This window comes from Gadus morhua, chromosome 15 (assembly GCF_902167405.1).
Source record: "Gadus morhua chromosome 15, gadMor3.0, whole genome shotgun sequence".
NCBI lineage: Eukaryota > Metazoa > Chordata > Actinopteri > Gadiformes > Gadidae > Gadus > Gadus morhua.
In genome coordinates, this window is record NC_044062.1 from 10,623,081 (window position 1) to 10,641,157 (window position 18,077).

The 18,077-nt window shown below is 42.9% G+C and overlaps 3 protein-coding genes across 4 annotated transcripts; 2 read left to right on the top strand and 1 right to left on the bottom strand.

Annotated features, from left to right (window-relative positions):
* The first annotated feature begins 2,698 nt into the window (after nt 1-2,698).
* On the top strand, nt 2,699-4,025 carry marveld1 (MARVEL domain containing 1). The gene has a single exon (XM_030378782.1). It carries the CDS (start codon nt 3,035-3,037, stop codon nt 3,533-3,535), a length of 501 nt encoding a protein of 166 aa, XP_030234642.1. The 5' UTR covers nt 2,699-3,034; the 3' UTR covers nt 3,536-4,025.
* A 3,087-nt stretch (nt 4,026-7,112) lies between these two features.
* LOC115559687 (phosphatidylinositol 4-kinase type 2-alpha) lies at nt 7,113-12,358 on the bottom strand. 2 transcript variants are annotated; one of them, XR_003979627.1, is made up of 10 exons: nt 11,901-12,358; nt 10,829-11,029; nt 10,586-10,717; nt 10,035-10,188; nt 9,875-9,936; nt 9,541-9,640; nt 8,909-9,042; nt 8,637-8,696; nt 8,028-8,327; nt 7,113-7,301 (listed from the first exon to the last, which is right to left on the bottom strand). XR_003979627.1 is itself a non-coding variant. In XM_030378725.1 (9 exons), exons 1-9 carry the CDS (start codon nt 12,240-12,242, stop codon nt 8,166-8,168), a joined length of 1,347 nt encoding a protein of 448 aa, XP_030234585.1. In that variant the 5' UTR covers nt 12,243-12,358; the 3' UTR covers nt 7,113-8,165. The 2 variants fall into 2 exon arrangements, 1 of the variants encoding a protein (XP_030234585.1); XM_030378725.1 differs by having other exon boundaries at nt 7,113-8,327.
* A 579-nt stretch (nt 12,359-12,937) lies between these two features.
* On the top strand, nt 12,938-16,510 carry LOC115559710 (phosphoglycerate mutase 1). Its single transcript, XM_030378762.1, has 4 exons — nt 12,938-13,206; nt 13,456-13,730; nt 14,627-14,807; nt 15,761-16,510. The coding sequence occupies exons 1-4, from the start codon at nt 13,068-13,070 to the stop codon at nt 15,928-15,930; spliced, it is 765 nt and encodes a 254-aa protein (XP_030234622.1). The 5' UTR covers nt 12,938-13,067; the 3' UTR covers nt 15,931-16,510.
* The last annotated feature ends 1,567 nt before the right edge of the window (nt 16,511-18,077 follow it).

An 18,077-nucleotide genomic window follows, 5' to 3' on the forward strand; every position in this document is an offset into this window, starting at 1 on the left:
AAGACAGACTGTGTTCCCACTACACACACAACCAACTAGAAACAGAACTGCACTTCCTGACTTGCTGCCAGTCATACGAAGACATCAGGAATACGCACTTCCCACGGATTACAAAGACATGCTTCAAAGACACTCCAGATGCTCACAAACTGCCATACCTGTTGGGAGAAAGGCAACAATGTGCGAATGCAGCAGCAAGATTCGTCACCTGTTTTGATGAGAGAACTCCCCATAGAATTATCCCTCTGGCCCAGGGGCGGACTGGCCATCGGGAATACCGGGGACATCCCCGGTGGGCCGATGGCCGAAAATATAATTCCACCGGCCCATCACTATCATGTACCGGCCCATCATCGCATCAGCCGAAATGATTAACACAGCGGCACAAGCATAATTTTCTCGAAGAGCTATACCTATCTGGCTGGCTGGCTGGCTGGCTGGCTGGCTGGCTGGCTGGCTGACTGAGTTTTATACTGCTACTCGCAATCGGTCTTCCCACTCATGGTGACTATTTTTCGATTTTTTTTTAAGTGTCTTCTAATATGTGTTTTACAGACTTCGGAAGTCCAAAGTAAGAAAAGATCTCCACCTTATTAATAAACACCTCTAAATTGGTTCTTACACAGCTGAAGTGTTCTCAACTGTGCGGATTGAGGTAGAGAATTTGGATTTGCATACATACACGCAACGCGGCACCCAGTTCTACGCATGCGCTCAACCCATGAGGCCCAGTGATGCTGGTGGCGATACGATACAACGACCTACGGTAAGCTTACTGATCATGAATTAAAACGTCTCTAAAATATGTTTGACTTAGGACCTATGTTCTATGGCCAAGTTCGTTTGCATTGTAAATACAAGACAAGTCTGTAGCTGTTGCTAGCCCTCAGCCTACTCTACTCTGAAACAGCCAGCCGTTAGCCTACACTCTAATGTTGTGTGTTTGAGTGGTGGGCTAGCCGGTTAGCCCATTGGTGCGCGGTCCAGATACCGAATTATGATAGCCCTATACTCCGACAACAAGAAAGTCATTAGTCCGACAGCCCACCGCCCAGGATAGGGTGGTGTCATTTATGTGCCATGGTGTACTGTATGATGATGTTATGATGTTCATTTATGAAGACGTGAAAACAGTGGTAGCACTGGCGTGCGAAGTGCTGCAAGATGCGGCGGGAACCACACCACCTCCACCACAAAAAATGAATTCAGTTCACAATTTAGTGGGTACTACTCTTGATACAGTAGAGTAACATCTGATCCATCATTTATTCTCTTTTCTATTCTTTGTCTTTGTCTTCTATTTTTTGTCTTTCTCTTCTATTAAACGCAGGTACACACCCAGTCGGATGAACTCTACCCATACTGTGGGTAGAGTTCTACTGTGATGGACGTGGAGTATACTTTTTTTGTTAATAAATAACACCTTTTGGAAGTGTATAATGCGTCCACTCTCACTGATTGCTATTAACTCATTGCATGGCTTAAGAGGTATGTGGAAAATAGTTGCACAGTTGGAGTCAGGCTTTTAGCTAGGATTTTTTGTACAGCACTTGATCGTTTTTAGGTAATATTGCAATTACACTGATTTATTTATATGTTTAGTAATTTAATGCATAATAACAGTGAGTGTAACTGAAACTAGGTAACAAGGTACAAAATTCAAGTCACAACTTTAACAAAAAGAAACAACTTTCTACACAACTTTAAAGTGTATGATGTATATTGTATTGTATTGAATTTAGATTAATTAAGACCACCACCTTAACACACAAACTCTTGTTGAACTCATAAAGTAGTAGGTTCAGTGACGTGCGGTGAGACAGCTGTCTTCTGTAGCTTCTGCGAGCCCGTGAATCAATGTTTCGTTGGAATCATGATGTAACGTTGTTGTAGCGGGAATACAGCAATGCTATTTTCTAATTGGCAGGGCATATGTATGATTCTAGACTTCGCTAAGCACTGAAGCGACTGAAACGGTGAATTTTGATCACATTCAGCGAAGTTAACAGGTAAAACGGGAGAAAAATAGGGCGTCTTTAGGCCGTCCTGCCTAAAAGTAGGGCGTCCCATTTCTTCTTATTTTTTAGTAGACTATAGGGCAGACGCCCTGCTAGCTAAAAGCCTGGTTGGTGTAGACATTCGAGAGACCAAAAAGACTGAAAAGGTGTGTTATCGAATTTAGTGGGCCGGTCTGGTTCAAAATGCCCGGGCCGATTTTTTGTCCCAGTCCGCCCCTGCCCTGGCCTCACTCTTCACACAATAAATGCACTATTGCACACATCCTCCATAATTGACTGTGTATTTAGAGTTTATTTTTAATTTATGTATACAAGATACTGTAATTTTTGTAATTTTTATAATATTGCACCTTTTCGTTTTTTATCGTACTTTTATAGTATAACATGTATAGATATTTTGTATTTAACGGTTTATACTTATTATATCTTATACTAGCCTATATACCTGACCTTTTTACTTTTTATTTTATAATATGTATAATACATTTGCACTGCTTTGGCAATGCTCATGTATATTTCTCATGCCAATAAAACTTTTTTGAATTGAATTGAGAGAGAGAGAGAGAGAGAGAGAGAGAGAGAGAGAGAGAGAGAGAGAGAGAGAGAGAGAGAGAGAGAGAGAGAGAGGGAGAGGGAGAGGGAGAGGGAGAGGGGGGGGGGGGAGGCGGAGCGTGTTACAGCACATCTCCTCTGCCGCCGCCCCATAGTACGGAGTTCGGACGTAACACTAGACAGAGGAAACGGAAAAGACGAAACATAAGACATTAAAAAGCCCGGAGCCGAGGAAAGAACAGAGAGTCCTTTTAAAACCAACCCCCTTTTCTTGTCTCTTCTTCAAAGCAACTGGGACGTTTCATTATTTTCTGATCCACGGTTTCTTTGCCCTTTCCCCCAGCTGTTGGCAGCTGGCAGGAAGAACCCGCCCTGCTTGAAAAACAGAACGAGAGCGGTCGGAAGAGAGCAAGAGAGAGAAGAGACAGAGAGAGAGAGAGACTGAGAGAGAGGGAGAGAGAGAGATGCCACCACAAGCAACTCCCCAGCCCGAGGTGAGGAAGAACATTGTGGGCTTCCTGAAGAGTTTTCTGGGCATCATCCGGATCCTCCAGATCATCTTCGGGGCCGGGCTGTGGGTCACCATCGCCGCGAACAAATACGAGGGCTCGATGCACTTTGTCCTGTTCGTGGCTGTGCTCTTCTGGCTGCTGACCCTCGCCCTTTTCTTCCTCACTCTCCTGAACAAGCAGGACCTTGTTCCCATCCTCGGCGGAGACCACTGGTTGCTGAGTAACCTGTTGCACGACGTTGCAGCCGCCGTGCTCTACTTGCCTGCGATTGGAGTGATGATTCACAAGACTGAGAAATACTCCTACTGCAACCTTTCCGAGTACAAGTACCCCTGCGTCTACAAGGTCTATTTCACGGCCGCCGTGTTCGCGTGCCTGTGCGCCGTGGTGTACCTGCTTTCGGCTATCTTTAACGGTTGCAGAAAGTGTCGCGGTGAAAAAACAGTTTTTTGAGGATTTGTGACGTCGTAAAAGTAGCAGGGAGTGGGTTTGAAGGGTTCATGGGGAGGGGGTCTTCTCTCGTGGTCCAAGCAAACGTGGAGAGATTGTTCTTTTGGTCAAGTCCACCCCTCAGGCCTCATTGAGTTTTTGTATTATCGTATAATTGAAGGTAAATCTTATCTTGACTTCTTTTTTGCAAATGAAAGTATATATATTTTTTACATTATGTTTTGTATTTTTTCTCCATGATTTTTTATGATAAGCGGTGCTCCGCAACTCAAGTGCAGTTGAAAACCTTTTAAACAGCTTTAACAGTATTTTCACTCCTGGTGAAAATGTGCCTTTCTGTCAAGGGGCAGACTGCTTAACCACAGCAACAACTTTCAGACAACAAAGCAAATGTACGAGTGTTATTGGTGGTGCTTCTATTGCAATACATTTGATGTATGAGTGTAATAGCTCCAAATCCATGTCTACAAATAAATAAGTCAGTGTGGATCCATGAGAGGATTATTTCATGTCATTAGGCCATAAAAACATTTTCCATTTTCTGTAAAACAACTGAAATATTCACAGAGTAGTTCAACAAGGTGCTAAACACAATACCCTTCTCAGGGTATGCTTCTGTAAAAGTCTGTCTGATGTTTTATGTCTCATCATTGTGTTGATTACTTCTGTAAATTATGCACAGATCTAGTTAGGAGAGACAAAATAAGGGTCCCGGGGAACCTTGTTTAAGAGAGAAAAGCTACGAGGATTCTGTAGGAACCATTTAAGTGTAACACGACCACAGATGGGCCTTATAAAGCTCACTGGTGGCTTCTCGATGTCATCTCACTGTAATCAAGGATGAAAGAGGAACTCCCAACTCCCATAAAAAGAAAAACCGTGTGTGTGTGTGTGTGTACAGCATTACTGTTGTGTTTGAGTTGTTTGTCACAATAATACAACAATTCACCTTTAAAATGTCATGAATCTATATGTTATTTTGGGGGATAGTTTGTGTATGTCTGTGTGTCATTGTCTTTGTGTGTGTGTGTGTGTGTGTGTGTGTGTGTGTGTGTGTTTGTGCGTGTGCGTGTTTGTGTGTGTGTGTGTGTGTGTGTGGGTATGTGTTGGATATGATCTGGTGGAATCGTCTAAGCAGGGGCTTGTCTTTACCGGAACAGGCTACTGGGGACCTGAGAGGTGGTCTGGGGCCCAGCCAATCACAAGGAAGCTAGAGCTAGCAGGAGATGATTCAATAGTCTCACTCCCAACAAACGCGTTTATAGGAAACACTGCTGCTGTCTGGAGCCCAGCGCTAGGCAACACCATGTATGGCTCCTTTCAGTAGAGATCCAGGGAACAATTATCTCCCCTTAATCCCAATCTGTAGCCTCTTCTTCTCCATGACTGACGGAATGCAATTATTGTAATGACTGTCGGGCTGACAGACTAACTGAAGCTAATAATGAAGTCAGCATTTGTATTTGGGGGCAGAAACAATTTGTACAATTATTTTGGTGGACATTTATCTCGTGCTGTTTCTGTTTGATCAGTATCCCTTCTACTTCACCCTGTATAGTAAAGTTGTGTGTGTGTGTGTGTGTGTGTGTGTGTGTGTGTGTGTGTGTGTGTGTGTGTGTGTGTGTGTGTGTGTGTGTGTGTGTGTGTGTGTGTGTGTGTGTGTGTGTGTGTGTGTGCGTGCGTGCGTGCGTGCGTGTCTAACGTTAAACAGCTGCAGTCCTGGGACATAAATCCAACACTTCTAAAAGGTGCACCATCCCCCCCCCCCCTTCCCACTTCCCCCTCACACACACACACACACACACACACACATACACACACACACACACACACACACACACACACACACACACACACACACACACACACACACACACACACACACACAGAGCCATGCTTTTCTCTCATCATCACCACAACCAACCCCTCCCCCCAAAATATTTTCTCTTCAAAGTGTTATCCTGCTTTAATGCACATGCCTGCTCACAAACACTGAACACTGTGTTGTCAATGAGTCAGTACCCAACAGCTCAACTGGCATTCAGTATACACCGTCATGTGAATAGAACACAGGGAAATGATTGTGCAGTGATTTAAAAGGTTCTTTGGGTTGCTAACAATATTAACTACAGATGCATGTAACAAAAACAAAAGTGGAAAAATATATTTGATGGTTCACTTACATTTAGTTTCTCTACGAATGAATGGCTGAAGATTCGGTTTTTAAATGTTTAGACATAACAGACAAATTTCAGAAAGTTATTATTTCAAGTTGACTGTAGAGTGTTGACTACTATAATGTATAATGACTCTAAAACATGAGTGTGAAACTGATGTTATCTGCTCTCACCAATAGAAGATTCAGGTAGCTTAAAGTTTTTCCTTTGTCGGTAGTTCCAGGCAGGAAAATATGGACCATAAAGGCACGTGTGCATGTGAAGCCAGAGACTATTCTGGATGAGAAAATATGTAATATTTACTTTAGCGCTCAACCAAAAAGACATTTCCTGGAGGCCAAAGTATTTCTCTCCCGCCCTTTCAGCAAAAGGCTATCACAAGGAAACCATCTCTCCCTGCATGACTAACTTCATATACCCTGATTTCTTGGACTGATTTACATCACGTAACCTTTAGGATAGACTCAAAGATGTATAATACCACATATTGTGGATGTATGTATATGTATAATGGTAATCAAATTAGATTGTAGTCCATTAGGAAGATGACAGCTATTAGTCACAGCAGTAGGAACGTATGTACAAATATCTAGAAGCATTCCAAGGATAAAGAAAAGGGGGGGGGGCTAAAGTACCAGTTCCACGCAAAAGGTATTGATGTCATTGATGACCTCATTGGTGACATCATTGATAGCATGGATCGCTCATTGTCCGTGTTGACGGACAGGGAGGGCAGGTCTGTTCAGTCCCCATCTGTTCTGCTGCCACCACTTCACAGCCTAGACTATGTGGTGGTGAACGGGGGCTGTGTTTTTCCTTGATATATGACACACAGTCACAATGAGGGCAAGCATGCCATTGGTGGGATGTCATTAACGCTATTTATAGTGACCAGAAATGACCACAGAGAGCTTCTTTGTCATTGAATAGTTTACAATCTAGTCAAAGGCTGTGGTCAAACTCCTAAATCTGTGAAAACCAGAGTGTTGGAGTGAGAGGGGGAAGGTGGGCCCTCAGAAAATAAAATATTCAAGTCAGACAACAAAAAGATAACATTCCTGATCCACAGTGATTGGATGTGCACTTCCCTTCTGGTTGCAATTCGGTCGTTGGCCTCTCTTGCAAAACAAAATGACACATTCAAAAAACCACCCAAAAAACCTTGAATTGAGGAAGTGAAACAATAAAGAGCCTTGAATGTGGGAAAAGGACCGTACAAGCAGCACACAGCCAGCAGCTCTCCCACATTGCGGAAGAGGGTTTATGGTTTGCCGAAGCTGTGGTGGTTTAACCAAAGTAACCTGCTCTTTGTGTATACAAAGACACAAAGCACAACGTGTTTTACTGCCCCTTGGGATACATAACTTAGTTCAGTTACAACACCAAACATACCAAGACAACAATTAGGTCACATTGTCACACAATATTTAATATTAATAATTGTTAGAATGCATAGTTGGAAATAAATTACATACATTTGAATATGCATTCAGGACACACTTTAAATCAAACAAATCAAAAATAACAAAAATGAAATGACTACAAGGGTGTTCTTGCAGGTAGTTCTTGTTCTTCTGGAGGACTTCATGGCACTGCGATTTAAAAAAGGAAATCAAATCAAGGGACAAGCCAATCTATAGCTTGCGTTTCCCCTTCCCCCCCTTTGTAGATGTACATTTCTTACACCGATCTGCAGATGCATGGTGTTATTCATTGTTCAAAGCTGTCATTTTCAAACATGTCATGACAGAATGACCCCCAGAAGGGAGCATACAGTTGCTACACAAAAACGCTTACACATCCAAAGAACAATTAAATTCAGCCAATGTTTCCTCCCTCATGGTCACACTCCTTTGACAAAGTTTGCAACATTCTTTCAGGATTTAGAGGTAGGATAAATTAAATGGAGAGAGACAAAAACATTTTCTACAACAGGTCAAGACAATTGTAACTGTCCTTGCAAACGATTCAGCTCCCATTCTTGTCTATAGGAGTGCATTACATACCTGGTCACCCCGGTTTCGTCAACGGCAAGATATGATTTATGAAAGGTTGAAAATTCTGGACATAATCAATAAAATAAATAACGCAGGAACAACTGATTAATTTACGCATTATGCTGCCAGGTTAGCAGGCGGAAACCAAACAGATATTTGGTTACATATCTACTGTCCCTCAACAACTTGGCCCGGGATAGTTGTAATAGTATGCAGGTCTCAGATGCAGGAACACGACATCAATGAAATAGACTACATTGTCATTATGATTCATGAAGCATTAATCTGGTTCAGCGCACATCCCATTTAAGGTTAATCTACCTGGATGCTTTGCTGCAACACACCAGATAGTGATGAGGTTGATCGGCCGTCAGAGGTTCCATCTCAGTTTTGTCTTGTCCTATTCTTATTTCACCAATAGTCCATGTTTCCAGCTCCAAGCATGCAGTACCCTGTCTGCTACCACCAGGTGAAGAACGGCCTGCGGCTCTGAAAGCTATGAGTGTAGGCCTGGTTGCTGGATCTCTGAGGGCTCCTTGCTGTCTCTACGGTCACAGAGGCCATCTGCACCAGCTGGAGGGGCGTCTTGCCCTCCTTCAGCGCCTGGCTCAGGTTTAGTATCTAGTGGGGGGGGGGGGAGGGGGGGGGGGAGAAACCAAGTGAGACATGCATGGTGATGAGGCGTTGAGAGGGCATTGATTATTTATATGACTAATGTTTACAATTATTCCTCTTCTTTCAAACTTTTTCAAGTGAATTTGGATACATGTCATTAAGGAGCAGGTATTGGATAGACCTGGGGGATAGGCTGTGGGATAGGCTACCCCCCCACCCCTCCCCCCACTAGGCTGTGGACCAATTGAACCCAGAACTCTCAGTTGGAATCCCCACAACACTGGAATATCCTTCCTTATTTTTTTATTCGCTCACCTGCCCTCGCATCACAGAAATCTGCTTATGGAACTGACCCCGGTCAAATCCTGGGTCTTTCTGCAAAACACACACACACACACACACACACACACACACACACACACACACACACACACACACACACACACACACACACACACACACACACACACACACACACACACACACACACACGGTGCATGTTAAAGACACACATTCATGACAATCAAATGGATCATCATGGTTGATTAAATTCTTCTTTCCACAAAAAAAGAAAAACGTGTGCGCACCTTGAAAAGCTCATAGAGGTCCTCCTCGAGGTCTTGGATAAAGTTTGGATCGTTGAGTTTGGGAAGCACGAGATCCTTGATCTCCTGGGAGAAGGGAACCTTGGCCTGGGAGAGCCACGCCCAGTAGAATGGGTCTGCAGCGGGAGGAGAGGGACGACAAACCTCCTATCAGCAGGGACTGATGAGGCGAATGGTCAGCACTGACTGACACAAGACTGAATACACTAAAAGTGAACCTCAGGGTGGCACCGTTCAGTGGCACCGATCTCAAATGTACTGTTCAACACAATAGCGATGTTCATAAGCTGATAGGCCAATATTCTTATTATTCCAATAACGATACATAGATGAAAATAAACACATTATCTATAGGTGAAAGTATTGGGCCGTTTTCTATCGAAGAGCACCAAAAAAGTCTGGTGGTGTTAGCTATTTTTATATAGATTATGCACATATCAGACTAATATCCCCCAAGTTATGACGTGGAAATGTTGTTTTTATGGCAAGTACAGTAGCTTGCAATATTCTAGCAGAGTGTACCGCTGCAATAACAGTGCTCCACCAGATGGTGCTGTCGCTGAGGTATCATTTTAGTGTGGGGTAACTGTGCTTTTAGAGTTGTTGGGACTCACAGGCTCTCCAGGAGTCGGGATGTTTCAGGGGAAATGCCAGGCCGTTGTCAATGGCAGCCAGCCTAACTATAGGGTCCTTCACCACTACCCAGTCTGTATCCTGCACACACACACACACACACACGCACACACACAAAGTAAACACTCCTTTAAACACAAACTAAAAAGGGACAAATGGCTTACTTTTGGATTTACTTTGGAGTAATGGATTAAAGCCAAAAAATAACGAATGGTGCCCTGAACAGCATCCAAGATGCTTTAAAATAGAACCGTAGTATCTTCCCCAATTAATATCTGTCTGCTGGTAACTGAGTCATGGTCGTGGTTTACTCACACGAATGCCTCCACTGTCCATTGGATAGTCATATTTTATCAGCCAGTTATCGTTTCCTCTATCTGCAAGCAGAAAACCCAACAAAATATGAGTCAAAGCAATAAAATCCATTGACATGCATTACGTTCTGCATCATCATCAAGTAAAAACAAAAACCAACCGGTATTCCTTATGATGTAATCCAGGACCACAAGCCTTTCAAAATGGATCTGTAGCTGACGATTTATGTTCTCTGGCAGAGGCTCGGCTTCGAACCGTCTGAGCCAATGTTCAGCATCTTTGTACCCTTCGACAAACAACTGGAATGACCCAACCTGCCATGTAGACAGAGAGGACAGAGCACAAAGAGACAGAGAGAGGACACAAAGAGACAGAGAGACAGAGAGTGAAAGAGAGAGAGAAAGAGACAGAGCGAATGAAAGAGAGACAGACACACGCATATAGAGACACAGAGTCAGAGAGACACATTAAGACAGACAGACAGACAGACAGACAGACAGACAGACAGACAGACAGACAGACAGACAGACAGACAGACAGACAGACAGACAGACAAGAGAAAGAGACAAGAGCAAGACATACAGAGAAATCTTTAAATGTCATTCGCATATGCCACATTGTGATACTGTGTATATTACAGTTCATACAGTATCACATTCAAATGACATAAAGTATCGCTACAAGTTATTCAAAAGTAGCAGCAGTAATTACCTTCGGGGGCAGACCTATTCTGTGGAAACGCTGGCCGACCTTGGGCACTTTCTCCAAGGCTAGCTTCTTGCCGCGAGACTTCACTCGGTCTATTGCATTGTAGTTGAATGTGTCGCTCCCAAGGTGCACCACCTGCAATGGGCAACAGTAAAATAAATGAAGGATGTGCAGTAGTGTAGAGTAGATGATGAGAAGCTTGTAGGATTTATTTAGTCCATACAAACTTGTTCCTGTTTGTTTCACCTTGGTTTTGGGCACTACGTTCAGATCAAGTTTTTGATCCACCAGACTGGCACCGGCCTCTGAAAGGTAGCCCTGGTTGAGGACCAGACAGTCTCGGCCAAAGCAGCACGGACAACACAACTTCTGGAGCCATTTGGTCCACTTGGGGTTCAACTGGCCGTAGGGCTCTTCGTTCTTCGGCTTGAAGACGCCAATTATCTTCTGCAAGCATTAAAAGACAAACTATGATTATGTGAATAGGCCGCACTTCTTTCAAACATGTAATTGAAAACAGAGACCATGGTGTAAATTGGAAGGAATGCCATTTATATACACGCACACTGGTGTATTCTCAGTTTGTACCAGGACATTCAATAAAAAGGGTTTGGTGAACACACGTATCCTCTACCATCCATGTTGCCATCAAAGGAGTCAATTCATGGACTAAACAGATGATTTCTGCATCTACTGGACTTGTTTCGCAACTTATTTATGTCAATTAGATTATCTTAAGTTATCTCACATGATCCCTTGTGATGGACACTTATCGAGTCAGGACCAAGGTTACGACACAGACCATCAGTCCAAGTTAAGGGTTTGTACATTTGGTGCTTTCCAATAGCTGTATGTTAATTGATTTGATAGAAATGTAAGATATTTGAAGTCAGAATGCATTGCAGAATACTTCTTATCAAAGAACCCAGGAAACATTGACTTATCTCAAGACATATTTTATACAACATTTGCCTTCAAATAGCATGACTTCGTTGACGGTGACTTTGCCACACAAAAAAATAAATATAAAAGTACATTGGATTTCAAAGGGTAGACTACCTTTTTAGCAGGGCTGTTGAGGATCATAGATACAGATTTTAACTTGGTTTTACAGCTGCAGCAATGTTAGTAATTTGCACATAGGCTGTCACTATGTGATAATATGATAAGCCTGAAACCGTTAACAAATGTGGTCCCGCAGATAAATGAAAAACATTAGGGATATGACACCAATTCTGAAAATTCATCCCATCTTTGTAACAAAAAGCAAAACAAAACAAAACAAGCAAACAATAATTGAGGTTTCTTATATTCTCACCCCTTGAGGATCTTTAACGAAGTAACTGCCGCTGGATCCCTGGTAGATTCTCTCCGGGAAGATCCCCTCGTCGATGGCTTGTTCTGCTTTCCTCACAATTTCCCTGAACTCCGGATCGTCAGAGAAATCATTCCTGTGAGGGTCCCGTAAGGAGTTCGCCCTGTTTCGGTCCAGAAGAGGCTGACGCTCAAAACTGCGACCCGGGATTTCAGCAGGTACACGAATGACAGATCCCGGTGTGGCGATCGCTCCAAAACCGCCACCACGAGGATTGGCTTCGCTACAATAATCTGTATCCAGTGAATCTTGAAACGAAGGAACTAGCGGACTTGTTTCATCCATGCCCAAACGGGTTGGGAGACGATGCTTATTCCGATTGGCAAATTGTTTAAAGGGAGCATACACAGCACTGTGATGTCAGTCTCATACAAACGCGACTCCTTGTATCTTCCGCATACAGACCCCACCTACTGGCCACACCGGTCTGTTATTGGCTAAAGTTTACGTCTAGGCATTGACGCGTTGTTTAATAGGTGCACATTTTAGCGCTGCTGCTTTGACAATGTGACAGTTCCTTATTTCTGAGAGTAGGCCTATGGCCACCACAAACAAAATAGTGTATGCTACCTGGGTATATTTTTCGATTTTGTACTTTCACCATTGTTTAACTATTTTTATTGTATCTTATTATGCATGGGTTGGAAGATATATGTATATGATTTGTCAATGTTTATCATATAATATACAGTTAATCAATCAATCATCACACATGCACGCACGCGCACACACACGCACAACCGCCCTCACTCACACACGCACACATACACCCACACACCCACCCACACGTACACGCACACACACACGCATTCCACATTAGCAATAATTTTAAGGAAGGTGGATCAAATATGTTTTTGTAATAAAGTGACCCTGTCCACTGTGCACGAGCAGGCCACGCCGCGAGCTGTCAGCAGCAAGGTCGACGACGCCCACCTCTGTTATTGGACGACGTTGAATACATAATAGGGATAGAACAACCAATCCAAACCCGGGTTTACAGTAAAATTGAATCAACTTGCACCAGAAGCTGTGACTGCTGTAGCTGCACGTCTGCTCATTCATCGCCACTGCTCTAAACCCTTGTCTGCTTTGTCCAGTAAATCTAGGTAAATGGCTGTATACAAACTGGTTTTGATTCGTCACGGAGAGAGTAATTGGAACGACGAGAATCGTTTCAGTGGGTGGTTTGACGCAGATCTGAGCAAAGCTGGAGAACATGAGGCAAGAAGAGGTGGACAAGCACTTAAAGGTATTCATTGATTCTAATTGTATTTATACTCGTGTGTGTGTGTGTGTGTGTGTGTGTGTGTGTGTGTGTGTGTGTGTGTGTGTGTGTGTGTGTGTGTGTGTGTGTGTGTGTGTGTGTGTGTGTGTGTGTGTGTCTGGGTATGTGTGTCTTTGTGTGTGTGTGCGAAACAGTCGTTCATATTTCATTCTTCATTTTGGCTTATTAGAAGTTCCACAGTCATCTAAACTGACTGACCCGCTCCTGCTACAGACGCCGGCTATGAGTTTGACATCTGCTACACCTCCGTGCTGAAGAGGGCCATCCGCACCTTATGGACGGTGTTGGACAGCATTGACCAGATGTGGGTTCCTGTGCACCGAACGTGGCGGCTCAACGAACGCCACTACGGGGGTCTCACGGGGCTGAACAAGTCAGAGACCGCCGCCAAGCACGGCGAAGCCCAGGTGAAGGTATGGAGGCGCTCCTTCGACATCCCTCCTCCGACAATGGATCCGGGCCACGACTTCTATGCTGTCATCAGCAAGGTAACTGCTCCGTCACACGACCTCTTTCAGTTGGGGGTATGCTCAGAGGAGTTACTCAAGGAGAAATCCATTCAGACGTTTGATAATCTGTCAAATTGACGTTGTTGTCGTTGGTTGCTTGTGTTGCTTGGGTTAAAATAAGGGGCAGCTAAGGGATAAGAACTGGGTCTTTCATGTGTTTTATTACCCGACCAAGGTTGCCGTTTTATCAATTGCTATGTCTGTGCTCTTATCGTGTGCAGTAATAGCAAAACCATTCAAAATACGTAAATTAATCTTAACATCAGGAAAATTGACTTAACCCTGCCTGTGAAAACCAACACGCATCCTTGGCTTTTCCCTCATGCAATATACTTTCTCTAGATCTGTGCTTATTTCTTCATCTATGACTGACAAATGTATCATAAGGCTTTTTAGGAGTCAAAGTTCAGTCACTGTCGGATTGGATAGATCAAAGGTCTGTCTGTATTGATAGACCCGTAGGGAAGCAATGTAGATCAGGAGTGCATGCTATTGACCAGTTTGAGCTGAGGTGGTGTCATAATGTGAACAATTATTAACCTTTTAGAGCGTAGGCTCTTTGGATTCTGCCCACCACACATATAGCACAAATGCAGCAAAGAAACATGCATTGATCTATGATGCAATCTTTTTTCAAAATCACAAAGATGGTCTTGTGCTTATTACAATATAATGTGTTTTGCTTACACATTATAGATTTTACCATTCTGAAACGTACACACTACAAAAATTGTTACTTATACAATTGTTATTTCCTTAAAATAAGCTAGCTAAGAAAACTCCAACATTTTAGGTTATGTCTTTGTCAGTTGATACTTCTCGCTTTGTTTTAAGCGCCAATGTGCATGTGTCTATATTTGTATTATGTTTGGTAGGATCGTCGTTATGCTGACCTGAGTGCAGACCAGCTTCCTTCATGTGAGAGCCTTAAGGACACCATTGCGAGGGCACTTCCCTTCTGGAATGAGGAAATTGCACCACAGATCAAAAAGGGCAAGAGGGTCCTCATTGCTGCCCATGGCAACAGCCTAAGGGGAATCGTCAAACACCTGGAAGGTAACCAAATGAGGAATTTATTGTCCTATATATCTAGAGGTTTGTCCCAAAAAGTTCAAAATGCTTATTTAATAAGGCCCCACTTTGCTCTTTGTAACTAACTCAAAATAAACATAAAGTTACCAATATGGACCGGTTCTTAAATATATTGTGGCAGGGAGGAGGGAGGGGAGTGGCAGGTCTGGCAACCTGCTGGCTCCGACCCCAAGCCTCACATGGACTCCCTCACTTTAACCATGCGAGCCTGCGGATCATTACGCAGGGGTGTTTGGGCTTAAAAGAGCTAGCAAACGACAGACAAGGGGAGCTAGGGAAGCTAGGGCTAGCAAAGGACAGGCATGATCTGTGTGGTCGCCTGGAAGCACGGAACGGTCTAAGAGAAAGAGATGGCTAGAAAGTGTTGGACTGTATCCTAGAAGAGGTGGATGACCCTTATCCCACCCGGGGGGTTTTGGTTCCTATGTAAATAAACCATCCCTTTGAACTGCTCGCTCTGTGTTGTGTCGTTTTATCTGTCCAACTTGGTGGCGTGGAAACCCCACACCCACTGGCCTGCTACAATATGAACATAATTTACACCAGCTTACAGCCATACATACAGTATCCTTTATTTTTAAAGGTTTTTTTTGGTTTCACTATCTCTTTGCTTGCTTTTCCACACTCAGGACACTGTAAGGAAAATGTGCTGCTCCACCTTTCAATTTGCAGCTCTCCCCTTGACAAATAATTGTGTGAAAAAAGCGTGAATTTCAGTTCGCAAAAATAAATAGAATCATAGGGTTTTAACGGAGCAAAGCATGCAGGATGTACATGTCAGGACTGGAATTATCTGAATATTTTCTGTCCATTGTCTGTTCACTACATCGAAGTGCTTTGAGTTTGAGTGAACCAATTAACCAATGTTAATGCAATAATACAATTCCCTGACTGTGGTCATTTCACCTGTCACTCAGGCATGTCAGAGGAGGCCATCATGGAGCTGAACCTTCCCACCGGCATCCCCATCCTCTACGAGCTTGACAAGAACCTGAAGCCTGTGAAGCCCATGCAGTTCCTGGGAGACAAAGAGACTGTGAGGAAGGCCATGGAGGCGGTGGCTGCCCAGGGGAAAGCAAAGAAGTAAAAAGCATAGGGATAGGTGCTAATCCTTTCTGTGGTCTACAGTGTACAGGCTGAACACCAACCACATGTTTACAGATCACCGGTTTTGGCAGGAAGATGGCATTGGTGTGAATAAGGGTTGGATACAGAGAGGGACAGCATGATGGGGTGATCGTGATTCAGGCAAATGAATTCTATCTTCTTAAGTAATTTTATTTTCTCAGGTGACAGGGGACCTTACAAAAAGTTTGATGATACATTTCATACAAATAGTGTCAGAAAATGTAGTTACATTTTTGTCTGACTGGCAGTAATACTTTGCACTATCAAACACTAGTTTATGGTTAACTCTTGATGCAATTGAGTATTGCCATCTACACTCATTGCTATCTCTGATCTTACAATCAATGAGGTGTCTTGCTATATCTATGTGTTCTTGAATTGATGTGTGATATGTCTTTCTATCTTGTATAAATCACAAACTGGTATTTTTATTGAGTAAAATATATATTTCAATGTAGCAAGGCATGTTCAGTGCATTGAGAATTGTTGTATCCCCCAACTATTTGGATTTTCCTAATAAATGTATGGTTTTGAACACATGTCAACATTTACATTTTTCTAACTTGTTTTATGATTTGCATGACATGAATCGACCACTGTTTCCCCTTGGTTAGATAAATGGTTTCCTCGTTGAAAACAGCATATTTTACTTTTATTCTCATTGTGTTAGGTTTTCCATTTATTCTAAATACACACGAATATATTTTATAGATTTTTATATTTTGTATACCTTTTCACCATGCTATTATTTACACACCACAAGATGGAGCGAATATAATTCAATTTCTAGGGTAACATTTAAAGGCCCACTATGCAACTTCGGGCATTTCTTCGCTGTTTTCTTGGTTTTGGCACGCACATTTCTCTACACAGCGCCCCCTACAGCTTCGTAGTAGATATTTTACAACACTGTCGTAATAACTCGTTGACGACCCTTCCCCATGCACTTCTACGCGAGCCATGTGCATTTGTTTTCAAAAGCCGGCGAATGCGTGGAGCCATGTCCGAAGTAGATGTTCATAAAGTGTAGGCAAGGTTAGTGATGGGCAAATGAAGCTTTTATAAAGCATTGAACCAGTTGAGCCACTGTTTCGAAAATGGGTTCATTACTCGAGGCTTCGGTGACAGTGACCTCTGCTGGCGAAGTTCGAGGCTGCAGTGGATTCAACGTATCCCTGCTTTGAAAGCTATTTGACGCACAAACACACAAACCCAAATACTTAATAGCATGATCTTTTCACGAATAAAGATTGATCTAAATACAGATGTCTAAATTGTTCTTAAAGGGATATGCCTAGCCTTCTGTCCAGATAGGCTAACTGATGTAGGCTAGGATATAATTGAAACAGCATATAAAAACTTTCGCCCCAGGAATGGGATTCGAACCCGGATCCTCCACTCCACAGTCAGTGTGTTATCCCCTAGTCTACTCTAATCGAAAATTTACGTTGTTCTATTACATACATACCCTACTATGCACAACTCACGTAAACGATTGTTGCATCGATTGTGTTTTTTTTTTCATTAAATAATTAGGCGGTGACCAGCTGGCTTCGGGCAAGGTTGGTTGGGTGTGCTTGAGTAACTCTAGGGGGTGATTATGTGGGATGGGGTTAGATTTGTATTGAGGTAGGCTGCCTTATGGATTGAGTCGGTTTCTTTTTTTTTGCTCAAAGCTTCTCCACCGAGCCGCGGACCAGTCAAGTGATTCATTCAGGCAACGAACCAGTTGCTGGTTCGGATGTCATATGTCACGTGGTTTTATTATGATACATTTACGAATAAGATACATCTTATCAAAATACAGATGTCTAAATTGTTCTTAAAAGGATAGACCAGCCTATGTCCAAATAGGCTAGTAGACTAGGATATTGAAACAGCATTTTATAAAAACCTATAACATATTGATTCATTCTTATTCTATTCATTCGCTTTTAAATGTTTTATCATTCGCTTTTCTAATAGGCCTATGTATTGTATTTCAATCTTGCCCCAGTAAAGCACTTTGAATGGCCTTGTGCCTGAATTGTGCTATATAAATAAAATTGCCACGCCCTATTCTTCGTACCGAGATTAGAACCCCGGTCTTTTGCACCAGAGTCAGTG

Bases quoted from the DNA above. Each gene is read 5' to 3' on its own strand.
- marveld1 (XM_030378782.1), top strand. From the start codon at position 3,035: ATGCCACCACAAGCAACTCCCCAGCCCGAGGTGAGGAAGAACATTGTG.
- LOC115559710 (XM_030378762.1), top strand. From the start codon at position 13,068: ATGGCTGTATACAAACTGGTTTTGATTCGTCACGGAGAGAGTAATTGG. The intron at 13,731-14,626 runs GTAACTGCTCCG...TATGTTTGGTAG, and splicing joins TCTATGCTGTCATCAGCAAG to GATCGTCGTTATGCTGACCT. The intron at 14,808-15,760 runs GTAACCAAATGA...CCTGTCACTCAG, and splicing joins AATCGTCAAACACCTGGAAG to GCATGTCAGAGGAGGCCATC.
- LOC115559687 (XM_030378725.1), bottom strand. From the start codon at position 12,242: ATGGATGAAACAAGTCCGCTAGTTCCTTCGTTTCAAGATTCACTGGAT. The intron at 9,641-9,874 runs GTGAGTAAACCA...GTGTGTGTGCAG, and splicing joins TGGACAGTGGAGGCATTCGT to GATACAGACTGGGTAGTGGT. The intron at 9,043-9,540 runs GTGAGTCCCAAC...CTCCCGCTGCAG, and splicing joins TCCCGACTCCTGGAGAGCCT to ACCCATTCTACTGGGCGTGG.